General features: G+C 37.8%; 1 protein-coding gene across 1 annotated transcript in view; it reads right to left on the bottom strand.

Annotated features, from left to right (window-relative positions):
- The window catches only part of SOX6 (SRY-box transcription factor 6), a 259,381-nt gene that overhangs the window by 59,419 nt on the left and 175,795 nt on the right, over positions 1–24,167 (bottom strand). The window contains exons 9-10 of the mRNA XM_084207918.1: positions 4,477–4,626; positions 455–635 (exon numbers count right to left, since the gene is read on the bottom strand). Coding sequence (XP_084064044.1) covers positions 455–635; positions 4,477–4,626 — 331 coding nt within the window. The remainder of the gene's footprint in view (positions 1–454; positions 636–4,476; positions 4,627–24,167) is intronic.

Below are 24,167 nucleotides of genomic sequence, written 5' to 3'. Positions count from 1 at the left end.
CTCTAATTTGAAAAAAAAAATCTGTCTAGTATCTGGTTAGGCTTTATGTGTGTGCAAAGATATTTTTGTTTTCTTGATCCAGAATTCAAAATTTAAAAGTTAACTCTGTGTGTATACACCCAGTAGATGCCTTTAGGAGAGATATTCACACAAAGCTGTTTTACAAGTTTTATATATCTATTTCTATTTACTTTTCTGTGTGTATTTGTATGTATTTCCTACATGATGCATTTCTTTCCTGTGTTTGTCACGCACAGATACATGTCTTTGGATACTCTTATAAAACTTTGGCAATCAATCATTCTTTGAAAACCTTCACTATATATTTTTTTTTTCATTTTAAACAGAAATGTGCACCCAAGTATCTACTTAATCCAGAACTAAGTGTGCTCAGGCTGGAATTTCATGCAGAAAATATGCCTATTTTCTCCTTTTCCCAGGACGGATCAGTTACCTAAAGAGGATCCTCTTCCCAGGGATCCACTGAGCGGGCTGGGGATGCCACTCTTGCTTGTCACTGTCACTGGGCTGCTTTTGCTGGCTGGGAAGAGATTCTGCGTTGGAGATGTTGGGGATTTGACAGGTTCAGCTGTTTTGGGTCGGGCTGAGAGATTCAGTGGCTGAGCTGCTTCGTCCTGCAAGAATTGAATGTAAATAACTATTAGGAAAAGACAAATGAAGGCATCATTTTGCAAGCAGCAGTTACTTTACACCTCGAAGACAATGCCACATTCCACAGCAATAATAACAAAAGAAGCTAATTATCTGCCTCCTTTAAGATTCAACGAAAGGAAACCTCATTAATTTCTCTGTGTTATGCTTCTTATTTACATTAACTATGTGACTGGATCATTCTTTTTGCCAAATTAAAATTTGAATTAGCTCACATTACAGCTTAATTTCCTAATGTGTTTTCAGAGATCTAAATTAACCTAGGGCATTTACAAAGAATTATTTAAAATTTCCAGCAGCTCAGTAATGCTTTTGCACTGGTTCTATTTGAAAAGTTCCTGGCACTATAAAAATAAGTTATGTAGCTTATTTTTAAATGTATTAGAAACTAAGGTATCAGAAGTACTACTATAAAAGAATCATTTGGAAGCCCTGACAGCTCTTTGGCCCACATTTAGAGCTGCTGCTAGCTTATACATTCCATACATCTAATTCAGAGTGCATGTTTTGTTCAGTTAAATAATCTATGCTGTTCCCTCATAACAGGAGATAAGAATTTCACTGAATTCAAATTCCTTTACCTATTTGGGTAGTGACTACATGCCAAATGCATTTAAAAATAGATTTTATTTTCTACCATTTAATTTTGTTAACTTTATGATATTTTATTATTCAAATGTCAAAACAGTTTTCCACATAACTGCATTTCTGCTACTTGTTCAATACTTCTGTACTATTCCCATATTCTGTACCTATTTCTGCTGCATTTAACCTTTATTATATATGTTTTATTTGCATTAAGACAAGGAATATTTTTTAAGGGTGTGTAAATCTAGTATCATCACCTTTATATGATTTGATATTTTTCATTTGCAACTGGAAGAAACTTTCTTTGACAGATGTCTTTTTTCTGTGCTGTAGAATAGGTCCATCTAAAAATATCTCAACTCTTTGAAGAAGACTTATTCAAGCAATTAATTTCTTTGATAAGTATAAACCTTCTCAGTGCAACCTTCTTCCCATTCTTTCAGCTTGTTCCTTTACTTAATACATTAAGCAAGACAGAGCACTTACAAAACTGAAACAGTGATTTTCTGTCATTAAAGAGCCCAGTAAGACAGATCTCTCATTTAAAATATGCCCAGAGCAGAAATATTCTGGATGTAAGAGAATGTTCCTATTTTAAAACACTGCACTGATCCCTTGGAAGCTTAGAATTATGTCAAAATACAATAATACACCACATTATCTCATCTTCTCCATTGTCCTTACTGTCAAGCAAAGTACATCTGGTCACACACAATGCATTAAACAGGAAAACCTAATAAGCAGGTATTTATAATGCCATCCCATCACCAGCTTTAAACTTTTCCCATAAAAGTCCATGACATTTCAATTCTTCCTGGCCTCAGAGTGTGCACAAATGTCCACAGCCTTTCAGGGTCCAGGTGAGAGCAGAAGCTCAAAGGTACAAAGGACAGAGTTAATTTTGGTGCTTTGTGGCTGCACTTACATGCAACCCCTTTCCTTGCACAGATACAAAGTGGCTTCCATAAACTTTTCCAAGAGTTCAGAGCCCCACTCAGACCATGAAGCTTGCAAGGCTGGGTACTGTGAACATGTGCACATATGAATCTATGCTACAGCGCTCAATTTTTAAATACTTTTCCATCTAGTACTGATACAATAATGAAAGAACTTTAAACGTTGACAGAACTTGTTTGTTTGCATTATATGGTCAGCATTGTCATTTCTGCAAGGCAACCAACAAACTGGAAAGCATTCTGGTCACTGACTTAAGGCAAACCTACCATTACTTTTTGAAAGATCTGATTTCCATTAAAGAAATGCACTAATTCTCTAAATAATGCATGCAGTTTATACAAACTGCTTAAAATCAGGGAAAAGATAGAGGATTTGTTAAGCAATGCATGACCATCAAAACTGTCCCAGCTAACAAAGGTAAAAATCTGTAGAGACTGAATATAGGTACTGCTTTCATACTACTAATTTCTTCATTAGCTATTGGTATTTGTCCACACAAAGCACTTGTAGTTCATCTTTAATATTCTGAATGCAGTAGTGCGCTTAATAAAAAAAAAATCATAAAAAGACTTCAATTTTATTAACATATGCTTAAGTCCATTCAAGTTACATTATATAGGGAAACCCCCAAGAATTTGCATGTGGTCAATTCTGTAATAGGACTCAGCTGGCCACAAACCTGGAACAGTATTGGCCTTGGTTCAAGAAGATATGTGCTTGAATTTAACCAGGGAAAATTTTACTCATACAGTAAAGGTTTGGTTTGGTGTAGGTCCATTTGGCTCGCTCACTGCCAGAATGACTTTTTTACATTTAAGCAGTCAGTAGTATATTGTCAGTGCCATAAATCACTGGTGTTAGGTATCACTATACTGTGGCAACTTTGCTGGAACAGTTGGGCTTTGCTTTCGGTGGCTTCTGTATTGACCGTAGCAAACTCTGCATACGCGGTAAATTTCCCTGACTGCTCCCAAACCTGGCGTTGGATTACAAGAGGTAAAATATTAGACTAATACACATCTACAGCTAAGTAAAGTGAACACTTTGCTAAATAAATGTTAGATCTGGCCATAATGGAATAGTTTTTATTTATTAGTACTCTCAGCCTAGCAAAAAAAGTGTCATGGAAATTTATCAGCCCAGGCAGAAATATCTACTCACCCGCACTTTACCACGATGATTGATGATAATGAAAAAACAAATGATATTTTACTCTCGTGTCAAAAAATGGGAAGGAAAAAAAAAAAAAAAGAAACCACCACCTCAAGTGAGTAAAATCTTCTCAGCTTGGTTTGAAGCTAAGGACTGTTTGCCTGTAAGGTGTCAGTAGCCAGAAAAAAAAAAACCCTAACATATCCTCCCTCTCACCCCACAAGGTCACTAGATGCCACTTCTAGATTTATTTCCATTGTTCAGCATTTATACCTCTATCATTCAAACGGGTAAAACATCTGAATGCTGATTTTCTTTTTTTACAGTTTGTAGTAAATTGGTCCTGAGCATGTTTTTCATTCTCATGAAATCCCCAACCACCCCAGGAGAGCAGGGCAGGAGAAGCCAGGCAGTGGCACCCAAAGGCTGCTCCATGGGTTTCGGGGGGAGCACAGCACTGATTCCAGGCTCCTGGCAAATGCCATGTTGTAGCTGCCTGGTTCCAAGCTAGTGAGAATAAGCAGGCACAAGCACTCGGCAGTGGAGCAAAACCAGAGAGGAGCAGCGCGGTTGTCAGCAGCTGTGTGAAATCAGCAAAAGTCAAATCAATCTGCAGCGACACAATGTTTTCCCCAGAGCCCTGACTTACATATTATTTTTATAGGAGGCTTTTCCAAAATTGTAGCATTAAGTACAGCTAGAGATTTGTAAAATAATTAGAAGATCTACAGTCTTTCTTTTACCCTAACAATATAAGCCAGCGCCATATTTTAAGATACTCAAGAGTTCAATGTGAAACAATTCGTGAAATGGATGCCATTTATGCATGTTACCAGATTACAAACTGAAATCTTGAAAATATCACATTTTACTGATGAATCTGTTGTGCTGCCTCTGGTAGGAAGAGGGACGCCTGGTATTTTTGGAAACAAGTGAATTTTTTCTCTTCCCTTCTCTCTACTGATAATACAGCGCTAAAATGGAATTTTTTATTTGAATATTGAAGAATTGTACCATGGTTCAACTTCCAACTGTAAAAAAATTACAGAGACCATTTGCTTTTACTGTCCTTCTCAAACACCAGCTTTTTTCTTTACTGAAAAATACCTTAACTTGAGTTACCGGGCTGGTCCCTCTCTTCTCATTTTTCATCCCAGTGGGTGAAAGTGCCCCTGTTGTATTTGGTGGCTGTGGAGTAGATGGCATTTTGGCTCCAGGAGAAACTTGCATGCTTGCCAGCTGAGCTGCATACAGTTGCTGGAAGACAAGAAGATATACATATATTCCTGCAATATTCCTAAAGAAAGAAGCTGTAAATGCACTTTTGGGGTTTTTTAAAAAATTTTTCCACTGGTGTTTCTTCTCTTAAAGGAACTTTTTCAGCTCTTGTTTGTGGCTTCCCTTTCTGCTCTTTGCAAAAAGAGAAAAAACAAAGTCTGGAAAACTCCCAAACACCAATATCTTTTTTCTTCATTTGACTTTTGCTGATTTTTCTTGATTTTTTTATTCCTTCTTGCTAATGATGGTCAGGCTGTTAAGCAAAAAATTACACTGTGCCTAAATATTAATAACAAAATTGGTAAAATTATAAGGCTATTTATGAAAAGGTGGTACAAGCCCCTGTCATAAACAACAATAATCCAGGTCTTTCTGTTCTTAGCAGGTAGTTAACCACTAACTCCAGAAACTTTACTGGGAGCTGCCACAAAAACGGTTTCCTACCAAAAGACAAAAGTTAAAATAGCCAGCAAGGTATGTCTCCATCTCTCTGTACAGTGATATATGTTCTATAAATGCTAGTAATGAATCTAGGCCTCAAAAGTTACTGTAAATAGTGATGAAAGTCCAAAAAAAAAACTCCAGTGGAACTTTTCAAAAAGTTTAACTGAAACGTAGATTTTATATTAAAACAAACCATCCCAACCAATAAAAAGTGTTTACTGAACAAAACCAATTTGGTCCCATTTCTTTCCAGTGACCAAACTCAAACCCTCACCTTGAATTAGCATCATGAATAATTCTTCTGCCATGAACAGGGAAGATTCTAATCCCTCTTCTACACATAGATCTACATAAACTTTGCCTTATTAGTGAGAAAAAGGCCAGGTGGTTTGTATGTAATTTCCAACATTACTATCATTCAGATGGACAAATAAAAAAAATTACAGTAATCAAAAGCAGACCTTTCAGCACATGTAATTAAATGAAAGCTTAATAAAGAATAATTTGCAAGAGCCAGATGTGCTTATGTCATAATTGTTGCTTTCTTTGGAACAATTTTTCTAATGTAACAAGCCTCCACAGAAATGAAAGTTACACAATACTGTAAGTTCAGTGACTCAGTGGCGAGACAAACGCGGGAGGGAGGGGCAGAGTCACAGCTCAGGGTGACAAATGAAAACCATTGTTTGTTTGTTTGTTTCCACCCCTTTCCAGTACTACAAGAGGATCACACATTAATGTTTTGAAATTAGTGGTGTTTAAATATTTTGGCTAAGGTACGAGGTTTTTTCCTATGCTTGAAGGAAAAAGATTGAAAACACAAAAAAAATTCCAGCTCTTGGTGAGGTCCTGGAGAATGAAAATTAAGCCTTTCATAGAACTGTAGGTGGTTCTTTTCCCCCTAATAATATGATCTTATCCCTTTTAGAATATTCCTGAGGTCAACCTTTTCTTCCTTAATAGGATGATCTGCTTAAATGAGACTAAAAAGCACATTTCACAAACTTTTGAAATCTTGCACATTCTCAGCTCAGGAATAACCAGGCACTGCACTATAAAAGAGATAACACAATAACTTGTATGCAATTTAAAGACAAAACCCAACAATTATAAAGGCTTTCTCAATATCCTGTGGTTTGTCTATAAATACTTTTTTTTTAAACCAATTTAACTTCTTCAACTATCTGAAGAAGAGTACTTATAGTTTACTAAAAGAAAACTAAAACTTTTGTACTTACAGTACTGTGTTGCACTTTAAAAAATGTTAAAGGAATTCTGTGTAAAAATAAACTCGTATTTATTTACTAAAATTCAAAAGAATTTCCTTCTCAGGTAAGCCATCAGGGCACAAAAATGTGGGGTATAAATTGTTCTTTCTAAAATATTCCATTTTTCATAGAAGATAAAACTTGATTGTCAATTGTGGCAACTAAAATAGTGTGGTGGGTTGACCTAGGCTGGCTGCCAGCTGCCCAGCCAGCCACACTCTGCCTCCCCCACTTCAGCAGGGTGGGGAGAAAATAAGATGGAAAAGGTCATTGGTCAAGATAAAGACAGAGAATCTCCTCCCTGTTACCATCACAGGAAAATAAAACAAAACAAAACAAAAAACCCACTTGGTTTGGGAAGAATCTATTTATTCTAATTGACAATAGAGTTGCCTGGCAAGAAACAGAGATCAATACTAAGGATCCATCCCCCTGAAAATTACTTGAAGAGATATCTCAAGAACAATGCAAAGACAGACACACGTGACATCAGTCAGAGCAGGACTTGCTGGTCACCTGAGTCCCACCAGGACCAGCAACAGAAACACCCACAACATGTGGAGGATTAACATCAAGAAAAGTGGGCTGCTCTAGAGACTATCTAGGAAACTGTTTGATTTTGGAAATGCAACCAGGAAAAGTAGAATAAAATTAGAATTTTTCACCACTCCCCTCCCAGGGTGTTGAGGGCTGTATTGGCTGTAGTGCAAGTCCTGTCAGGGAGAAATGTTTCTAAGGGAAGACAGAATAAAAGAAATTTTGTCATTTATATATCTGTATGCATATATATAAATCATGACTGGCTTATTCCAAGGTCTTGGTATGTCTTTAGCCTGGCATTTCTATAAACTTATTTTAAAACATAAAAGCAAATGTATAAATAAGTAACAGCAATTGGCTTTCTGCTTTGCTTAAAACAAAGCTGTTCTACAAGCAAGTACAAATACTGCAAGAATTCACACCAGCACTAGCAACATTGCTGTGTGGACTGGAAAGCTGTATAAGTTTTAAATACCAGTTTGTATGGGGAGCTAGCCAGTGTGGAAAAATACGTGCACGCCACCATTGCAGGGAAAAAGGGGGATATTTTTGCAAATACCACTGCTGTGGCTCAAAATGGCAATTTAGGACCTCACATTGAGATGGTCAGATTGTGAAGCTTTTATTTGCAAGATTGAGGAGAGGAATAAAACCCAAACATTGAATGAATGTTGACTGTTGGCTTTTAAAACTCAAAATCAAAAGCTTCGGTGGAATTTTTTCTACTGAAATTCTTACTTACAACGTATTTTACAAGTAAAAAAAATTAAAATACCTTAAACACTGAAACATATCTTATTTTGATCTATGCCTATCGCATAAAGAGGAGACCATTTCATAATCCTTATGCTAAGCACTGACTCAGGAGGCTCTTGATCGCAAATTAGATATTCAAAAACATCAAGTATTCTTGATTGTTTTAAGAAGCCTTAAAAATGTATAGTCTGGTTTTTATTTTTTTCTCAGAGGTCACAAACTTAGATTCTTAGAATCCAGTCCCCAGTGTATAAATAAAAGTGATGCTGATTTTGAATTCCTCAGTGTTCCTGAAACAGTTAATTATTTTCCAGCCCAGATTATTTAAGGTACATAAACAAGGATGCAGATTTCAGAACCAGGCTTCTTCTGTCAGATTTGACACCTAAGGGTGGGATTTTGAAATGCCACAAGTCTCAGGGCAAGTCAAGTCTCACATTTAAGCACCTGGGAATTTACAGGCACTTGTTACTAAAACCCTATTCCAGCTCTAATCAACTAAAAATCGGAGGGGAATTTTATGGAAGCTGGAGGTCACTATGAGTCTGAATGATGTTCATCTATTTAAAAAAAAAAAAATTCAAACAGGTAGGATAGTGCTGTATTCAGCATGGGCACAGAACAGCACAAGCGCATCCTGATTTTTTTAACCTGGAAATGGCAGAGTTCTCACTAAGCCTTTGTTAGAGATTAGATCTATAACAAGTCAAGAAGAATTGAATAACAAACCAAATTAATAATTATGTTGTGATGGCGATGCTGTTTTCTGCCTCAGAAACTTCCTACAGAATCTGATGAATTATTTCGACTTCACTTTTCTTATGAAAAGTGTTATCCATGATCTAGAATTTATCTAAAAAGCTATGAACTAATAATAGACCACCTTGACTTATCCAAATGTTAAAACCTTTTCTAATGCCATCTAAGTTTCAAAATGTATTTTCATAAGACAGAAGCATAATTGCCTTCACTGCCAGTATTCGTTCATGCCTTGCCAGAAGACAAAGGCCTTAGGCTCACACATTGCTCTCAAAAATTTCAACATTTTTTGATCTAGTTTTTTCAGCCACCTTTCAATAATCAAAACTCTTTCATTAGCTCAAGCCCCTTTCCCTAAAACTTTTCTCTTGCACACAGGCCTGTGACATTCCTGGACACAGTCTCTGCCAAATGATGAGACTGAGCATGGCAAATAAGAACCGAGCAAAGCTTTCTTGCATCTGACGTTTTCCCTTTCTTTTAGGCTGCATCATATGTGTCTAAAAGAATACATAAAAGTTAAGACTTTTGAGAATCAAATGTTGCAGAAGTTGCACATGGTAAGGAAAACAGAATGGGCCATAGAATCACAGAATCACTGAAGTTGAAACAACCTCTAAGATCACCAAGTCCAACCATTAGCCTGGCCCTGCCACTAAACCACGTCCTCGAAGTGCCACATCCACATCACAATCCTTCACCAGGGGCTTGTCAAGGTCAAAATTGGTTTTGAGAAGATACTTCAGTAAAAAGTGATCAGCTGCTGCACTGAAGAGAGGGAGCTTCTTTAGATGTGCAAGCTCAGGGAGGAAATGGAGAGACCAGTTGCACTCACATATACAGGAGCAGAAAGGCAAGGGCTAGAGACATTTCAACTGACTCTGTGTTGAGGGAGCATTTGGTCACAGCTGAGGGGATATAATTCAGATGCTATTTTTGCAGCAGAATTCTGAAGAAATGATAAGAAAGCCATGTGTAAAGCATGGAGATAAGAAAAATAGTGGTTGCAATACTCAGTGCAGCAGATAAAGTATGGGTGATGAGGGCTGGCCCAGCAAATAAAATGCAATGGGTGTACTAGGAAGATGCATCACAAAGAATTTCAGTAGAAGGTGGCTTGCCTGAAGTAGAAAAAAAGGATCTGTTCTAGAAACTTTCACCCTTTTACTTTCTTTTCTCGGGAAAAATGCTAAATTTTATGAACCCTGATTAATTCTGAAGTCTTCCATTGCTAAAAATGGAAGCCCTATGTTACATCTTCAACAAATACATTTGCTACAGTAAATGAAACTGAACAATAAAGCTACTGAGAATCAAGTGAGAATCCTTATTTGTCAGCATTTTAAATGAATTGTGCAAAGCTGAAATATCTTATTTATAGAGATGAAAGTTCAGCTATTTAGACAATGAGTAATTTGGTTTCTAAAGATGAAAAACTCTAAGGAGTGACTGCAAGTGCTGTTGAAATCCTGCACTACAAGAGGTAATGCAGTTATTTTTTCCATAGTATATTTAGTAAGTAGTGTTGCAAAGCTATAATACCATCATTTTCCTTCCGAGTACATAACAACCAATAATAAGACTTAGAACTATCTGATGACAAAGGATTTTTACAAGTTCACCAGAACCAGCAACATCTTTATTATTTCCAGCATGCATTTCTGTAAGGAAGCTACTGCAACAAAAAAAATCACACCTTCAGTGGGACTGCTTGTTTTTAATTATTGGTGTGGTGGTGTTTGAAAAAAAGAATAATGTCAAACAGATAAAGGAAAGAGACTTTCAGTTTATAAAAGTTTTTCTTTTGTTTGGAGGAAGTACAGATTAGTGTTCACACCCATGTTTTGGGTGTCACAGATAATAACTATGGAAATAAAGTTTCAGTACTGGCCTGAGCCCAGTGTCACTGTTACATAAACCTCAGCAGTTCAGGAAAGGCAACCTATATATATATATAAAAGAAATATATATATTTATATATTTTATAGATTTATATATTTTCTTTTATATATATATATAAAAGAAAAAAATCCCCACCACCCAAAAGCGTTGCTTTTCTCTTTGTTTTGAGATTCTTCCTATGTAGATGCTCACCATGAAAGGTGGCCTAACAGAAAACAACATGCAGAATCACAAGACAGCCAAAGTAACCCATCAGGAGCTCAACCATGTGACAAACCCAGGGGCAACTTGAAGGCAGCCACAGCCTGTGGAGTCTGCCAAGGAGCCAGATGCCATCACCAGAAAAACACTTTCCAAGGCTCAGCATCTGTGTCCTAGCAGAGCTCCACACAAAAGGAGGAAGAGGAGGAAGAAAATGAAGGGTGAACATAAAATTGTAAAGGAATTTTACACATGCATAAAGCAACACTTAGTTGAATTTAAAAATAGAAAACTTGACAAAATCAAAGATTTTGCTGAAAAAACCAAGATCCTTTCAAGATTGAATATTTTATGCCAAAAGTGTGTTTCCTTTTGTTGTTACCTGTTAAACCAGTGTGTTTTATAAATTTATGATGATGAAATTTGGATGTCTCAGAAGCATTTCCTCAGTTTTTCTGAGAAAAATGCTAACAAAGAAAAATACGGTGAATTTTGCAGTCTTTTTAGAACTGTGGGCCAGACTCTCATTTTCACGTGTGCCTCCACACAGATAATAAATAGCTTAGTATTTAAGAACCAACAAGTATGCATCATCTTAACTCAGAATTTTATGCTGAATAACTGAGACTTATTTGTCTCTACATGGGTATATCTTGATCAAGCACAGCTACATGAAATTAGAATAAAAATTAGGGGGAAAGTGTCTAATTTAGAAGCATGATAAATAAAAAGCAATAATTATTGAAAATACTTCTGTTTCTCTACAGAATTCAAGTGTGATAAAGTTGTGCATAGCTTGCTTGTAACAGCACCATTTTTTCTTTCCCTGTTTTCTCAAGTCCAATGCACCCATAGTGGACATAACTGATTTTAAACACCCATAGATCACTCTCCTGCAGAGTCTGCTCAGCATCAGAGTGTGAATATTCTCCACATCTTCCCCCAATACACCAAATACCTCTGCAAAAAGGCACTGAGGTGCAACACAAACAGGCAGCTAATGAATTATCATAACTAATGTCATAATAACAAAGATTGTTGCCGTGATTATTTATGCGCTGGCTGACTAATGTGCTCTCCGATTTATTAAAACCCAATATGTGCAAACAAACTAACTGTATTTGTGAAAATACAAATAATACATTTTGTAGTCACAGGCGAAGTTAGAGGCGTTCAGTTTTCCCTTTACATTCAACTGTGCATTGAAAAACATTCTTTCTTACCTAAATAATGATTTTACCAGTTATTCATTTGCATTCACTACTGAGCTTTTGGCTTGTTTGTTGTTCTTTTTTTTTAAGTATTAACACTAGTAATTTCAATGTCTATCAGTTGCTATTGTAGATTATGTCAAGGGAAATTTTTGTGTGCCCCTAAATTCCTAAATTCAGTTCCTGTCTCCTTAGGAGAGACAGATGCCTGTACTGCTTCAGTCTCAAGCAGAAAAGTAACAGTTACCTAATTTCACCACTGAGTGTCTGCCGGTCCCAACTCCTTTTGCTGACCACAAATTCTTTGTACTGGTTCAGAAAAAGAAAAATCACTCTCATCTCTCCTGCTGCCCTGCTGTGGCTAATGACCAGCCCAAACCGAAAATAAAAGAATCTCTCCACATTTCAGATACTGCAGCATGTATTGTAGTACTGCAAAATAACAGCTTTATTTTGTTAAAAGGGTCTAACTTTAAGTGGACCATGGAATATTTATGGCTCTCAGTAGTCCTTTGAAAGAGTTATCTTATGTTTTTATGCCGATCATGGGTCAGAGGTTCAAATCAGCACTTCTTTCTGTCACTCCTTATATGTTTTACTATAATTTACAGCTCAGCAAGAGGACTCATAAAACAAAAGTGTCTATTTTACTTCAGCAACTAATTCTAGCTAATCAAAGCTTTCCAGCAAAACAACCCAGCATGAAACTCTGCATGGAAAATATGCAGAGAACAAAGCGTTTTGTCAAATAACACATCTCATGATGTAAACACATATGTCTCTTATAGGAAATTTTATCGCTTCCACATTATCGGCACACAAAAGGAGCATTCTTGTTGCAGACCTGGTGCGACTGTGGAGCCATCGTCATTGGAAACAAGAGCCTGATTAGGTTCCCACACAGATATGAATAGATTTTCTTTTTTTAGTGTAATGCTGCCTTTCTTATTTCTTAAACAGACTAGTAATTGTGGCTGTAAAAACAGTGGATTGTGTTTGGACGACATTTGTTTCTTCATATTTTTTTAGCTACCCAATGACACCAATTATCCCATATGGTTGTCCTCCTCTGGAAAGTCTGAGTTAATCCACAGCTGTGAAGATGAAGACGCACCCAGCAGGCTCTAAATCTGGTGGGTCCCTTGTCTGTTAATAAAGTCCACAGTCTGCTGGACAGATGTTAAGAGGATCTGTATAATAAGTCAGTGACAAAGACCCAGACCTCTTCTGAGGAAAATAATTAGCCAAAACATATATATTCTTCATAGTTTTTCATTTCTTGCTTCATCTTTTGGGGAAGAAAATTTGCCTTACTTCATAGAGGAACCCCACAACACATACAATAGGTCCTGCTCAAAATATGAATGGACTAACAAAACACATTGGCATGTGTTCTGAAGAAATGGAAGATCTTTTTGTCCATGATTCATCCCTGTGTGCTGTGGGTCTTGCACTATTATTTTAAGTTTGGGCTCATTCATCAGAATATGGGGGGAGCCTGATAGGTATTCTCACCTATAAAATATCTACCTAAATTTATAATGTGAGGAGAAATGTAAACTGAAGATGAAATTAACATTTTACTATTTTTTTGATAAAAGTAATTAACATTGCCTTTTCTAAAATAAAGGGATTACAGATAATACTTTTCATCCCCATGCTGATGTTATGGGAGGAAAACAAAAAACTAAACTAACCAAAACCCCAAAACAAACAGAAAAACAACAGCAAAAATCTTCATTTAAAAAAAAAAAGAAAAAAAACCCAAAACACCCAAGCCAAAAAAAAAAAACAAAACAAAACTACCCAAAACACAAGGAAAGAATGTGGAATGAGAAGACACCTGCAGCAAGATCCATGTTTAGAGCCTCACTCATTTTTTCCTATCCCCACCTTTTGCCCACCATGGCCTGACAGCACAGACAACCAAACCTCAAAGTCTCTCTCAGTTACAGTCATGTAAATTTGGAGAAATGCTACAGACTTAAAATACATGCACCAGTGCAATGAAGAACTAACTTGCCTTCAGGCATATGTGCATTAAGGTGCTCTTAAGATCACTTCTGTTTCATTTGCAAACTGTATTTCTTGTTCTTCTGACCTCCTCCTGCTTTGAGACAATGAATTAGAAATGGCCATCAAAGCAGCTCTCTCTGCTCTGCTGCCTGAATGCAGGATCTCTCATGCAGGCATCACCCCTGAGATCAGCTCGTGCCCCTCGGAAATCAAATGGCTTTGATTTCATTGAATTATGACAATTAAATACAATCTCTCAGCAACTGCCTGTTCACAACCTATTTACTGTAAAGCTGTAGACAGAGCAAAGAAAGGATGCTTAGAGCTCAAATGAATTATCAATCACTGCAAGTGGCTAAGACAATGTACATAATTTGGCACCTGGCAGTTGTCTCTGTTATATTGTGTTTGTTTCCCCTTAGGAAGTAAAGCTGATGCTTTATTAGTTTTACAGCACCTTGACAAGTTTTCAAGATAAAATGTCACCCCATCAACATATGAAGCTGCTGGGAATTTTTCGTGAGACAGGATGAAAATAATGAAAGAAAAGTTCACTTTCTGCAAAAATTTAAAAAATCAAAATTATATCCTGAAATTTTTACACAACTAAAGTTTAGACAGTACTTTAGATATTTTATATCACCATAGAACACATGCAACATTGTGCATTCTATTCAAAGAAAGTGATACTCATCTCACAGTGTAAGGGAGTGCGATATTTAAATCAGACTTTCAGTTTTTTCCAGTGTCACTGGTTCAAAAATCTAACACTATAAAGTACAGGTACTGATCCTCAGTCCCCTAGAGAGAAAACTAAATTTTTGTCATGTCAGAAAAGAGCAAAATGTTGGCCAAAAGCTGACAGGGGGAAGAGGGTAACAGCTACCAAAGCACACAACCAAACAAAACAAAACAAAATCAAATTTTAAAACATATATACAGAATTGAAGGCCTTCTATGTCAATATGGAGCTCTTACTTTCTGAAGAACAATTCCCTTGCTAAGCCACTGACTGGAAGGAGAGGCAAAAATCCTCACTGACTTGGCGGCCGTGTCACACCTCATTTCACTCTTTTTATTTTTTTTTTCCCCTTTCCAAACAGACTGAGTGTTGGTCTTCTGAGAATATGATGCTAAGCCACTTTTCCTGTAGAGTTTTTAAACTGGGCCTCTGAGAAAGGGTTTGATACAATTCAATGACTGAAGTAATACCTTTGTCCATCTGAGCATTAAATGGCCCATTGAAATACAGCTTAGTTAGAAAGAATTTCAGTAAATGGTGCTTTCTAATTTTTTTTTTTTATTATTATTATTATTCCTTTCCCAACAGATTACAGCCTAGATCTGAAAATGCAGTTCAATCACTTTTGGTTGCCTCTTAGGTCAGGCCTTTAGCCAGTGTTAATTAAATATAACCACTTCAGAATACTGGAGGTTAAATGAGAGCAACAAACTGGTCTTCTTCAAATATGACCTCACGCTCTCCAAAAAGCTGCATTTTGTTTGGGAGGACCCTTGTTTTAACACATTGGTCTTAACAATGAAACATTTTTGTAGTAATCACTAAACATTAGTGTAGTAGCCAGTAATCACTAAACATTAATCACCTATTTCCATGCAGCAGACTATGTCTATTGTGTTTAAATAACACCCATCATAAAGGAAAGCACAGCAGCAGACAATTTAGGCTGTAGCAGCACATACAGCAGAATTTTCGACTTGATAAAGTGAAACTATAAAGAGCCGATGCATAAGTCAGACAGCTTCCATACCTAATATCCTTCCCTGCCGCTATTAGAAGTTCACATTTTTGTCTCTAGTAGGCATGCACATTAGTTTACCTACAATTTCCTGTATTCAGTCACATTTTGTTGTCTGTTCCCTACAATTTGACTAGAGCATGAAATTGGAAAGTAGCTGAAATCGTCGTTTTTTCATCTTAGTGATTTTAAATTTGAAAAGGAGGCTTTTGTGCAGTCCATTTGTTTGCTGCTTTGTAAAAAAGTTTCCTAAAGTATTCATAATAATTTCACTACCAGGTGAAAGCAAGCTTTTTAACGTGTGGCAATTAGTCTTGTCTTTCTGAACATGACTTTACCGTAAATACTCTTCCTTGGCTATCCCTTTGTCCCAAGATTCCTTAGAAGAACGCAACCAAGCGATAATTCAGCATTATTGCTGCTCCAGCGCACTAATCGCTTCCAGCGCAGCGAGGACCCTATGTTTACTGCCACAAGGCTCCTCCAGCCTCCCGGCCCGAGGCAGGCTTCCCAGCCCAGCAGCATCCAGATGTCAGGAGGAATATCCAGCTCCTGATGCAGCATGCTGCTCCATTCCAGTATGGCCCAAACATCTGTTTCGTCTGCTGGCGCCCAACCTGCCGGATACACCGAGGCGGCCGCGCAAAGCAGGGGAGCGAGGGAGGCCGGGAGGGAAAGGCTGCAGTTGCACAGCTCGCTGTGCATATCCCTGAAAATTCTATATCGAGCACATATCAGGAAGGACAATGCAATAATTAAAAACAAAAAAAATTTAAAAACCAGCCACTTTAGACACAGAATATATTTAATATTTTTCTCCCTAGTGGGGGAACAGACCAGAACTCGTTAGCTTCTTGTCTTACTAACTTCACTCTGGTTCAATTCTTTGTGGTGTAAGAAAAGGAGAAAAATAAGGAGAAGCACAGAAGCACGCAACACAAAGTGCTTGTTGTGGTTATAGCAACTGCTCTTTATATAAAAGTAAAAAACCAGCCAAAAACACAACTTAAAAATGAGACAAACTTAGGCATCTCCTACATATTTATAATTTCCTATAGATAGTAACTGAGGGGCTCAAAAACAATAAGCATCTTTTGTCTAAAAGAAAGGAGTATGTAAACATTGACATTTTATCTTGAGGCACGACAAAAACAGCAAACATTTTAGTTGATCTAGATTAAGTTCTGACAAGGAATAAAGGAGTGCTAACTGTACTCGTCTCTCCCACTTTGTGTATCTATTCTCTTGTATTTTCGCTCATGACAATAATGGAATAGTTGCCTGCTCCCATGCAAATTCTTTGAGTTGTTTATGAAAGCAAGATCAAAGCCCAAACTGAGAGCGCCTCTTTTTTCCCTGCTGTATTTTTCTCCAGAGGAGGACCTAATGAGAGGCTGTTAAAGCAGGAATCCTGCACTCTCACAGTGCAACCTCCCAGCTCACCCTTTCCCTGACCAGCCTGGGGACACAGCTCACCTCGGGAGCACCGAGGGTCGAGGCAGTGAACTCTGTTGTATTCCACCTCGGCATGGGGTGAGCACCTGGGCCCAGGAAGGAGGAATGGTCCTTCAGACCTTCCATTTAAACACTCTCTGTGCACCTGAACAAGTCACCATCTTCCCTGTGCTCCTTCTGAAATGGATCCACTGCTGCTGCAACACCACAGCACTTGAACTAGGTACGTCTGAGTACAGCCATCAGGTACTCCCAGTAAATATAAATGTGGGAGTTAATAAAACCACTGTTCTAATAAAATGTTGTAAACATCAAGAAAAAAATACTTCATCAAATATCGATCACCATTTCCTCTGCAGGAGGATAGGAGAAACATCAGGAAAACCCTTCCCTTAAGCACAAAGATTTGTATTCCTTCATTTAATGCTGTCAGATGACTTATATGCTACTTTTTGATCACAATTCTCCTGTTATTTACCATGCACAGGAAAGAACAAAATAGCCTTATCTCTGTTGTTTTCCCAGATTATATATTGCACTACACATCTTGAAAATTTGCAAAAAATCTTCAACATTTTTCATTATTTTACAAAATAACTATTAGATGTTCTGCTTAGATACCTTTGGTAGAAAGCCAGTCACAGCAAAGGACAACTGCATTTGCTTGATAAAGAAATTTGAAGTTTCCAGCAGATTGTGTTTTTCAAGAAAAAATGTGAAATGTTAAAGATACATCTTGCTACTATTAGAATTTGCTATTGGCATTTTTGTAGCATAAATTCTTCCTTATAAAAATTGAGGATGGCACTAAAGGTAACAGACTAGCAAGCTCACCAAGGAGAGCAAGCAAGGACCAGGCAGCATGGCTCCAAACATACCTGCAAACAAAGGCTCTGGTGTTTTAAACTCCTCTTATATCCAAATAAAGTGAATAAGCAGTACTTACCTAAAGTAAAATATATCCAGATCTATCAGAAAAATAAGAAACTATAACCAGATGGTTGCATCAGAGCATAGATTTTTTTCATTCACTTTATGATATCCTAGTATTACCTTCTCTGGTGCACTGTAAATCAGATTATTCATAAGAAGAATTTTAAATGTTTTCTGGTATTCTTTCAGAAGCTCTTCCTTAAAACTCTGGGTTTTATCCCTTACTGCTAATATGAAGTATTTTTTACAATAAATGTGAGATGTCTATATAAAAAGCAGCATACCTCACAAATTCAGATAGTTTCACACACCTCACCTATAGAAATGTCTTCTGCACTAAAGCTAGAGTAAAAAAGAAGGAGGACCCCCAACATAAGGGGAGAAAAATTATATGATTTAAAAGCTATTAATTACAGTAAGTTTGTTGAAGGGATGATAGCTATCAAAGCTTTTCAAATTTTGCATTTCAGAATTTCTGATATTTCTTTCAGAAAACGTTATCACGTAGATGGGCTTTGTGAGAAAAGTCAGGAGTTTCATTCAGCCTCATGTCAGTGGGATTACAAGCAATTATGAGTAACTGCTTGTTGAGCTGTGTGAAATGAGTTGGTGAATGAGTTTCCTAGTGAGCACACGTCCATGTCACTGGTACAACTTCCACTAACGCAGACAATCTTAGTTGAAGGGGTCTAAAAACATCATTATTCTCCTAATGCTATAGGAGATGTTTGTGCAATTGTTGCTTCTAGTGTGCACAGTCTAGGTCTGTGGCACACAGGAAAACTGAGGCATAAGCAAGAAAAAAGGAAATCAGGACACGGAGAAAAAAGTTAAGGAGCAGTAAACCTTCTCTGGATATATCTCATAAAATCTGGCATAGATTGGTGGGTTCATTCCCTCTCTGACCATCCAGATGGAGAAATTGTTTAACATGACAATGCAGCATTTGCTTCGCAGAAGTGTGCAGACACAGAACAAGGAAACTGAGCAGTCACCACTGCTAAGCACGCTGAGAGGCAAAAGCTCAACAATTAAATTCCTTCGTGCTCCCATGACAGAATAACGAGACAGCATCGCTGCAATAAACGGGTGCAAGTCAGGCAAAAGGAAGAATCCCATTTAAACTGCCTCTCCCAATTCCCACATCTGAATCCCCATCTTGTGAGAAGATGCTGAGGCAACTCCGCATTTAAGAGCTGAATATTTGAAAGTGCTGCTTGGGATTTGAAACTGCAATGTTTTCTTACTTTTATAAGAGAGACAGTTCCTGTGGTAGCTCGCAGCCATTCTACAATTTTCACTAGCAAAAATGGACAGAAGACAGGGATATAATAAATATATACTGGGTCTACTGATCAGGAGAAGCTTTATCAGTCAGCTGGGGCACATCTGGGAAAAAAAGTCACTCAGGTGCATCTCTAGCATCCCATTCAATTAACATACCATTAAAAATGGTGTGTCCCTGTTCAGCCTGCTGCGTTACCTGATAAGTCAACATAGTTAAAATGTATATTTAAATGCAGAAAACAGTGAAATGTTTTCTTTGTGAAGCAGAAAACAAGCCCCGCTTACAGGTATTTTAAAGCTTTAGAAATAATTGTGCTTTACAGGTTGCTTAGCAGATCGCTCACACTGATCTTTTAGCATATATTTTGAACTTTCATGCACCTTCAAGGAAAATTAAATAATTTCCTTATAGGAAGTACACACAAAATTATGCAAAACATATTCAAATGGTGCTTATAAAAATTACATCTAAGAAAAAAAAAAAAATCACATTTGCACCTCAAAACCAGGTAACCGGGAACTTACTATTATAAATTCATTGGAAGATGATGTATTTTACACCAGTGAATGTGAATTTGGCGTAAGATTGCTGCGCTTTCTGAACTGCAGTGGGTGTGATGATACTTCAGCAGCAGTGCTGGGACTGGGTTAAATGGTTATGAGGCCTGAACAACCCTCCCCTAGGTGCTGAAAACAGCAGCAGAAGAGGATGGATGAATTACCCTGGACAGTTCACAGAAGTGTTATTAAATAACACAGTTAGTAAACTGGCTAAACCTGGTGACTTGTTCTGTGTCTAGAGCCTAGCACAAATGATTCAACTGCATTGAAAGGACTTTGCCTCTTTGATTTCTCACTTCACTTCCAAAAACGCCAGTGGACCCGACAGCACGCTCTCACTATTCCTACACCTGAAATACTTTTCCATTTGTTTTCATGCTTTGCTATAATTCATGACCAACACCAAAATACATGCCCTATTATGTCTGCTTCACTAGATTTTGTGACAGATTCTTTTAAGCCTCAAATAATTCCTTAATACTGAAATCTAAGTGAGATGTGTGATCATCTTTTACCCCTGAAGATGCTCCTCCCCCCGTCTCTCTTTCAGGACTGACATGCAAACCTTCTGGTGTGCCTCCAGCCATATGTAGCCTTCATGCTGAGTCTGAGGAACAGACAGATGAATCCAATACTTTCTAGTTAGGACACTTTTCTAGTTCCTCAATCATATGGATTCTAAAAACATCACAGACTAAACATATTTTAAACAAGCAGTGCACCGAAGGCCACACCATTCCTATTTCACCATCCGTAAAGCCTCTTCAACTTGGTGATAGCATTATCTACACACTGGTTTGATGAGTTTTATCTCATTTTCTATGAATTTCCCTCTTTTTTTGAACTGGGTCAGTGGGAGGGTGTATGCTCTTCTAATCAAAGACCCTCAGAAATGAAGCAGGTGATGATATCTTTCGAGTTCAGGCATCTATAAGAAAATTTTTCTGCTTCCTTTGAGCACACACGTGTGTGTTAGTCTAGACCTAGAAGCTCTAATCTAAATCACCCTGGTTATTAGAACTTTTAGTTCAGATGAAAGTTTCTTTTTCTCTAGTAATTAGTCAGGATGGAATGATAATGCTGGTGTGTATTATTTTCTTTTATGCATAGACCTGACTTAAAAGACATTTTTGTCTTTAATCTGGTTCCTGCTTAGTTCCTAAACAACCAAACATGTTAACACCGTCACAGGAAAAAATCCTTCGTGTTTGTAATTTGTAGCCAAATTAAGCAGCTTGCTCTACGGTTATCAGAAGTATAATAAAATTCCAGAAACATACTCACTTGCAGCTAATTCCTGTAAGGCACACACCATATACATTTCTAGAAAGCTTGAAGGAATCCAACTGCCAGCTCAGAGTATGCCTCACAGTCAGCCTATTCCCCAAAGGGATGCCACAGTTTTAAAAGAGATTTAAAAAACGTGCTCATCCCCTGATGGCACTCTGTAGTACTGGTGCCTCTGGTGCTCTGTCAGTAAATGCAGCAGTAACTTATTTGCTTCTTACTGGCTTCTGAGTGAATACATACCCCAGGGAGGCAGCTTTGCAAAGCACAATGATTTTAAAATAGAGCCTGGGCTTTCAGAGAGGGGCAGCCGGTGGTTAAGGCAGCAAGAACGTCTTGTTGACGCTGGGGGCTCAGCCTCTCCCAGTCACTTGGGCTCCAGCTTCTGCCTTGATATAGACTGAAGAGATGCAGGAAACCTCCTGCCATCCAGCCTACAAGCATGATATCCTTTTAAACATACAAGTTTCCTCATAAGTGAGTTGATGTCTGCGCCACTTAGGATCTCAATGGTAAATTCTCCCTGGAACGGCATATGGGCCTGGAAGGCAGCTGTCCTGCTCGGTGAGATCTAAAGGTGCAAAAGGTGGGAATCCTGCCAGCAGCCTCATCCCTAGCTGCCAGATTGAAAAGTCTTCCCCCTTGGGAGAGGAGAGCAGGAGCAGGACAGGAGCCCTTCCCAAGGTGGAGGAGGGATTGGGCATCTGAAGGGAGGAGAAGCAGAGCTGTGCCAGGCTGGGTGACAGTCTGGTGGCCAGTGTCCTTCCTGCACTGGGAGGAAAGAAACACCAGCCCAGGAATGAACCTGAGTTTGCCTAGAACTGCTACAAAACAGAAGCAGTTCTTTCTTAAACATCTCTTTCTTAAACACTGCTATAAATTTTTTACTAAATAACATGACACCGTTCCAGTAGGCAAGAAGGAGTGCAACAAAGACATGCTGTTTAAAGCGGTTATTGGAGGTGCAGGGCATGAAATGGGTGAGAAAAGGATCTTGCAGCTGCAGTGCTGCTGCACCAGGCTGATTACTCTGGCCAATGGCTCTGTTTGTTTGTCTGTCCATTTTTGCCCACAAGAAGAGAAGAGAGAGAGTCCTTTTCCCTGTGATGTTACTGGGGAATCTAGGAAAATCCTCCTAGGGAAAAAATTAATCATAAGAGATATTTTACTGCAAAAATGCTCAATTTTGATGGGCTGTCCTTTCCTGATGAAAATCACTTTGCAAGAAAATTCGGGGCTGAAGATGAGAAGGAGTAGGAGAAGACAGAGTACTAAGAAATTTTGTGAAGAAAGGAGGTCATATGGTAAAATATTGACTCCATGACATCATTTTCATTGATACTGCCACTGATATAATTCAACTTGATAACACAGATATTACATACAGAGACATAAACATTCAAGTAGGGGAAGGCACAAGTATAACTATTTCATTGATTTTAATTAAATTTTCCTGAGTATTGCAAGGTTGGCATATTTTTAATTTTATTTCCATTAAAGGGCGTGCTTGGTCTCTCAGAGCCTTAATAAAATCTTCTTTCAACCTCTTTCCTTTCTCTGCTGCAACCTAAATTTCTACATGAGAAAAGGACCAAAATATGTAATTTACTACTTCCATATGCTGAAATTTGCACATACCATCCCCTTAATTTAGACCACTATTCACTGTATCATAATAAGGAACATTCTGTTAAAATATGTCCACCTAGAGCTCAGTAGTCTTTGAATGCTAGATAAAATCATTCTATAAGGCTAATGAAGACAGAAACTCTGCCTGTAACAATATTAAGTTTGTTTTCTCTAGTGATTTGAAGAAGTGAGCAATCTGTCAGTAATACATTGAGGGAAATTACTTGTCTTGTAGGAATTCCCGCTGACAGTCACTCACTCACAGTGCTGACCCAAACATCTACCCGCTGACAAACAAATTACAGTGTCTAACTTTGAAAAGGTAACTAGCTGTTTTTAATTTTTATTGGCCTCACCAAAATCTCTCTCATATTTACCCAATCCCCATTCTTCGCCGTGTTAAAAAAAGGGGGAGAAAAGGAAGAAAGAAAGAAAGAAAATTGAAAAAACCATGGTTTCTTGCATTTGAAAAAATTATCACTGCCTACATCCGAGAGTGTTATGTCAGATAAAACTGTTAAACTGTGTCTAACCAACATTAAGACTGGCAGCCCTGCCATTGACTGACTGGGTGAGTGAACACATTACTGAGACAGCATTGTAGAAATTAATTTTCTTCAATAAAGTGATTTTTAAGGCTCATATATTTCACAATCTAAACATATGTCAGTGTTTCATAAACAAAATAAATGGATTAAAATAATACATTACCAATATGCTGACACATGGAGATATTTTAATTAGAAATACTTAAGCTGCGTGATATTTAACTGCTATATTTGTTGAAGAGGAGCATGCATCATTTAGTAAGACATAAGGCAGGTACATCACTTTGCATGATGTGGTACCAGAGTGGGACCAAATCACCTCCAGTGTGAGCTCTCACTATCAGATCACATTAGCCCCGCTGAAAAATCGTGTTAAGGTTACAACATACAGAGGAGACTCCACAAGAGCAGCTGTCCACTAAAACAACTTCTTCATTGAAATAATAAGTCACCCTGGTTCTGGTTCCTGAGAATAATATTTCTTCATAAGGGGACACGTTTAACAACTTAGCTATTTAAAGGCCATATTTACATGACTGTCGCATTACATTGGCCTCTTTCCTGCATTCTTCCTGACTTACTTTGAGGACCAGCACTAAAATAGCTGAGGAAAGCAAATGTCAACTATGCCCTGAAATTTATACGTGTGAGAGAATTGGAATAAGTAGAAATGTAATATATTGTTTACTGTACCAAGTGCCCTCTGTTCTCTAAAGGTCAAAAGCATTGTAACCTTGGAGTTACAGTTTCTGATTGTTCCCAGGGTTAAATACATTATCAAAATTAATGGTTCAAACCCCTCAACCTTCAGTTATATGAGTATTCATGCCTCCATCTGCTGAACTGTTCAACTAAAAATAGCATTCTTTGGCCTTCCCTCTACTAATATTGTGCCCCTGAGGCAGGCTATGCAATGCTTCACAGTACCCTGGATCTGCACCCAGCAGTACAAAAAAAGGTCAT

This window comes from Fringilla coelebs (genome assembly GCF_963513975.1).
Source record: "Fringilla coelebs genome assembly, chromosome: 6".
NCBI classification, from domain to species: domain Eukaryota; kingdom Metazoa; phylum Chordata; class Aves; order Passeriformes; family Fringillidae; genus Fringilla; species Fringilla coelebs.
This window is presented reverse-complemented; position numbering and strand designations above follow the sequence as displayed.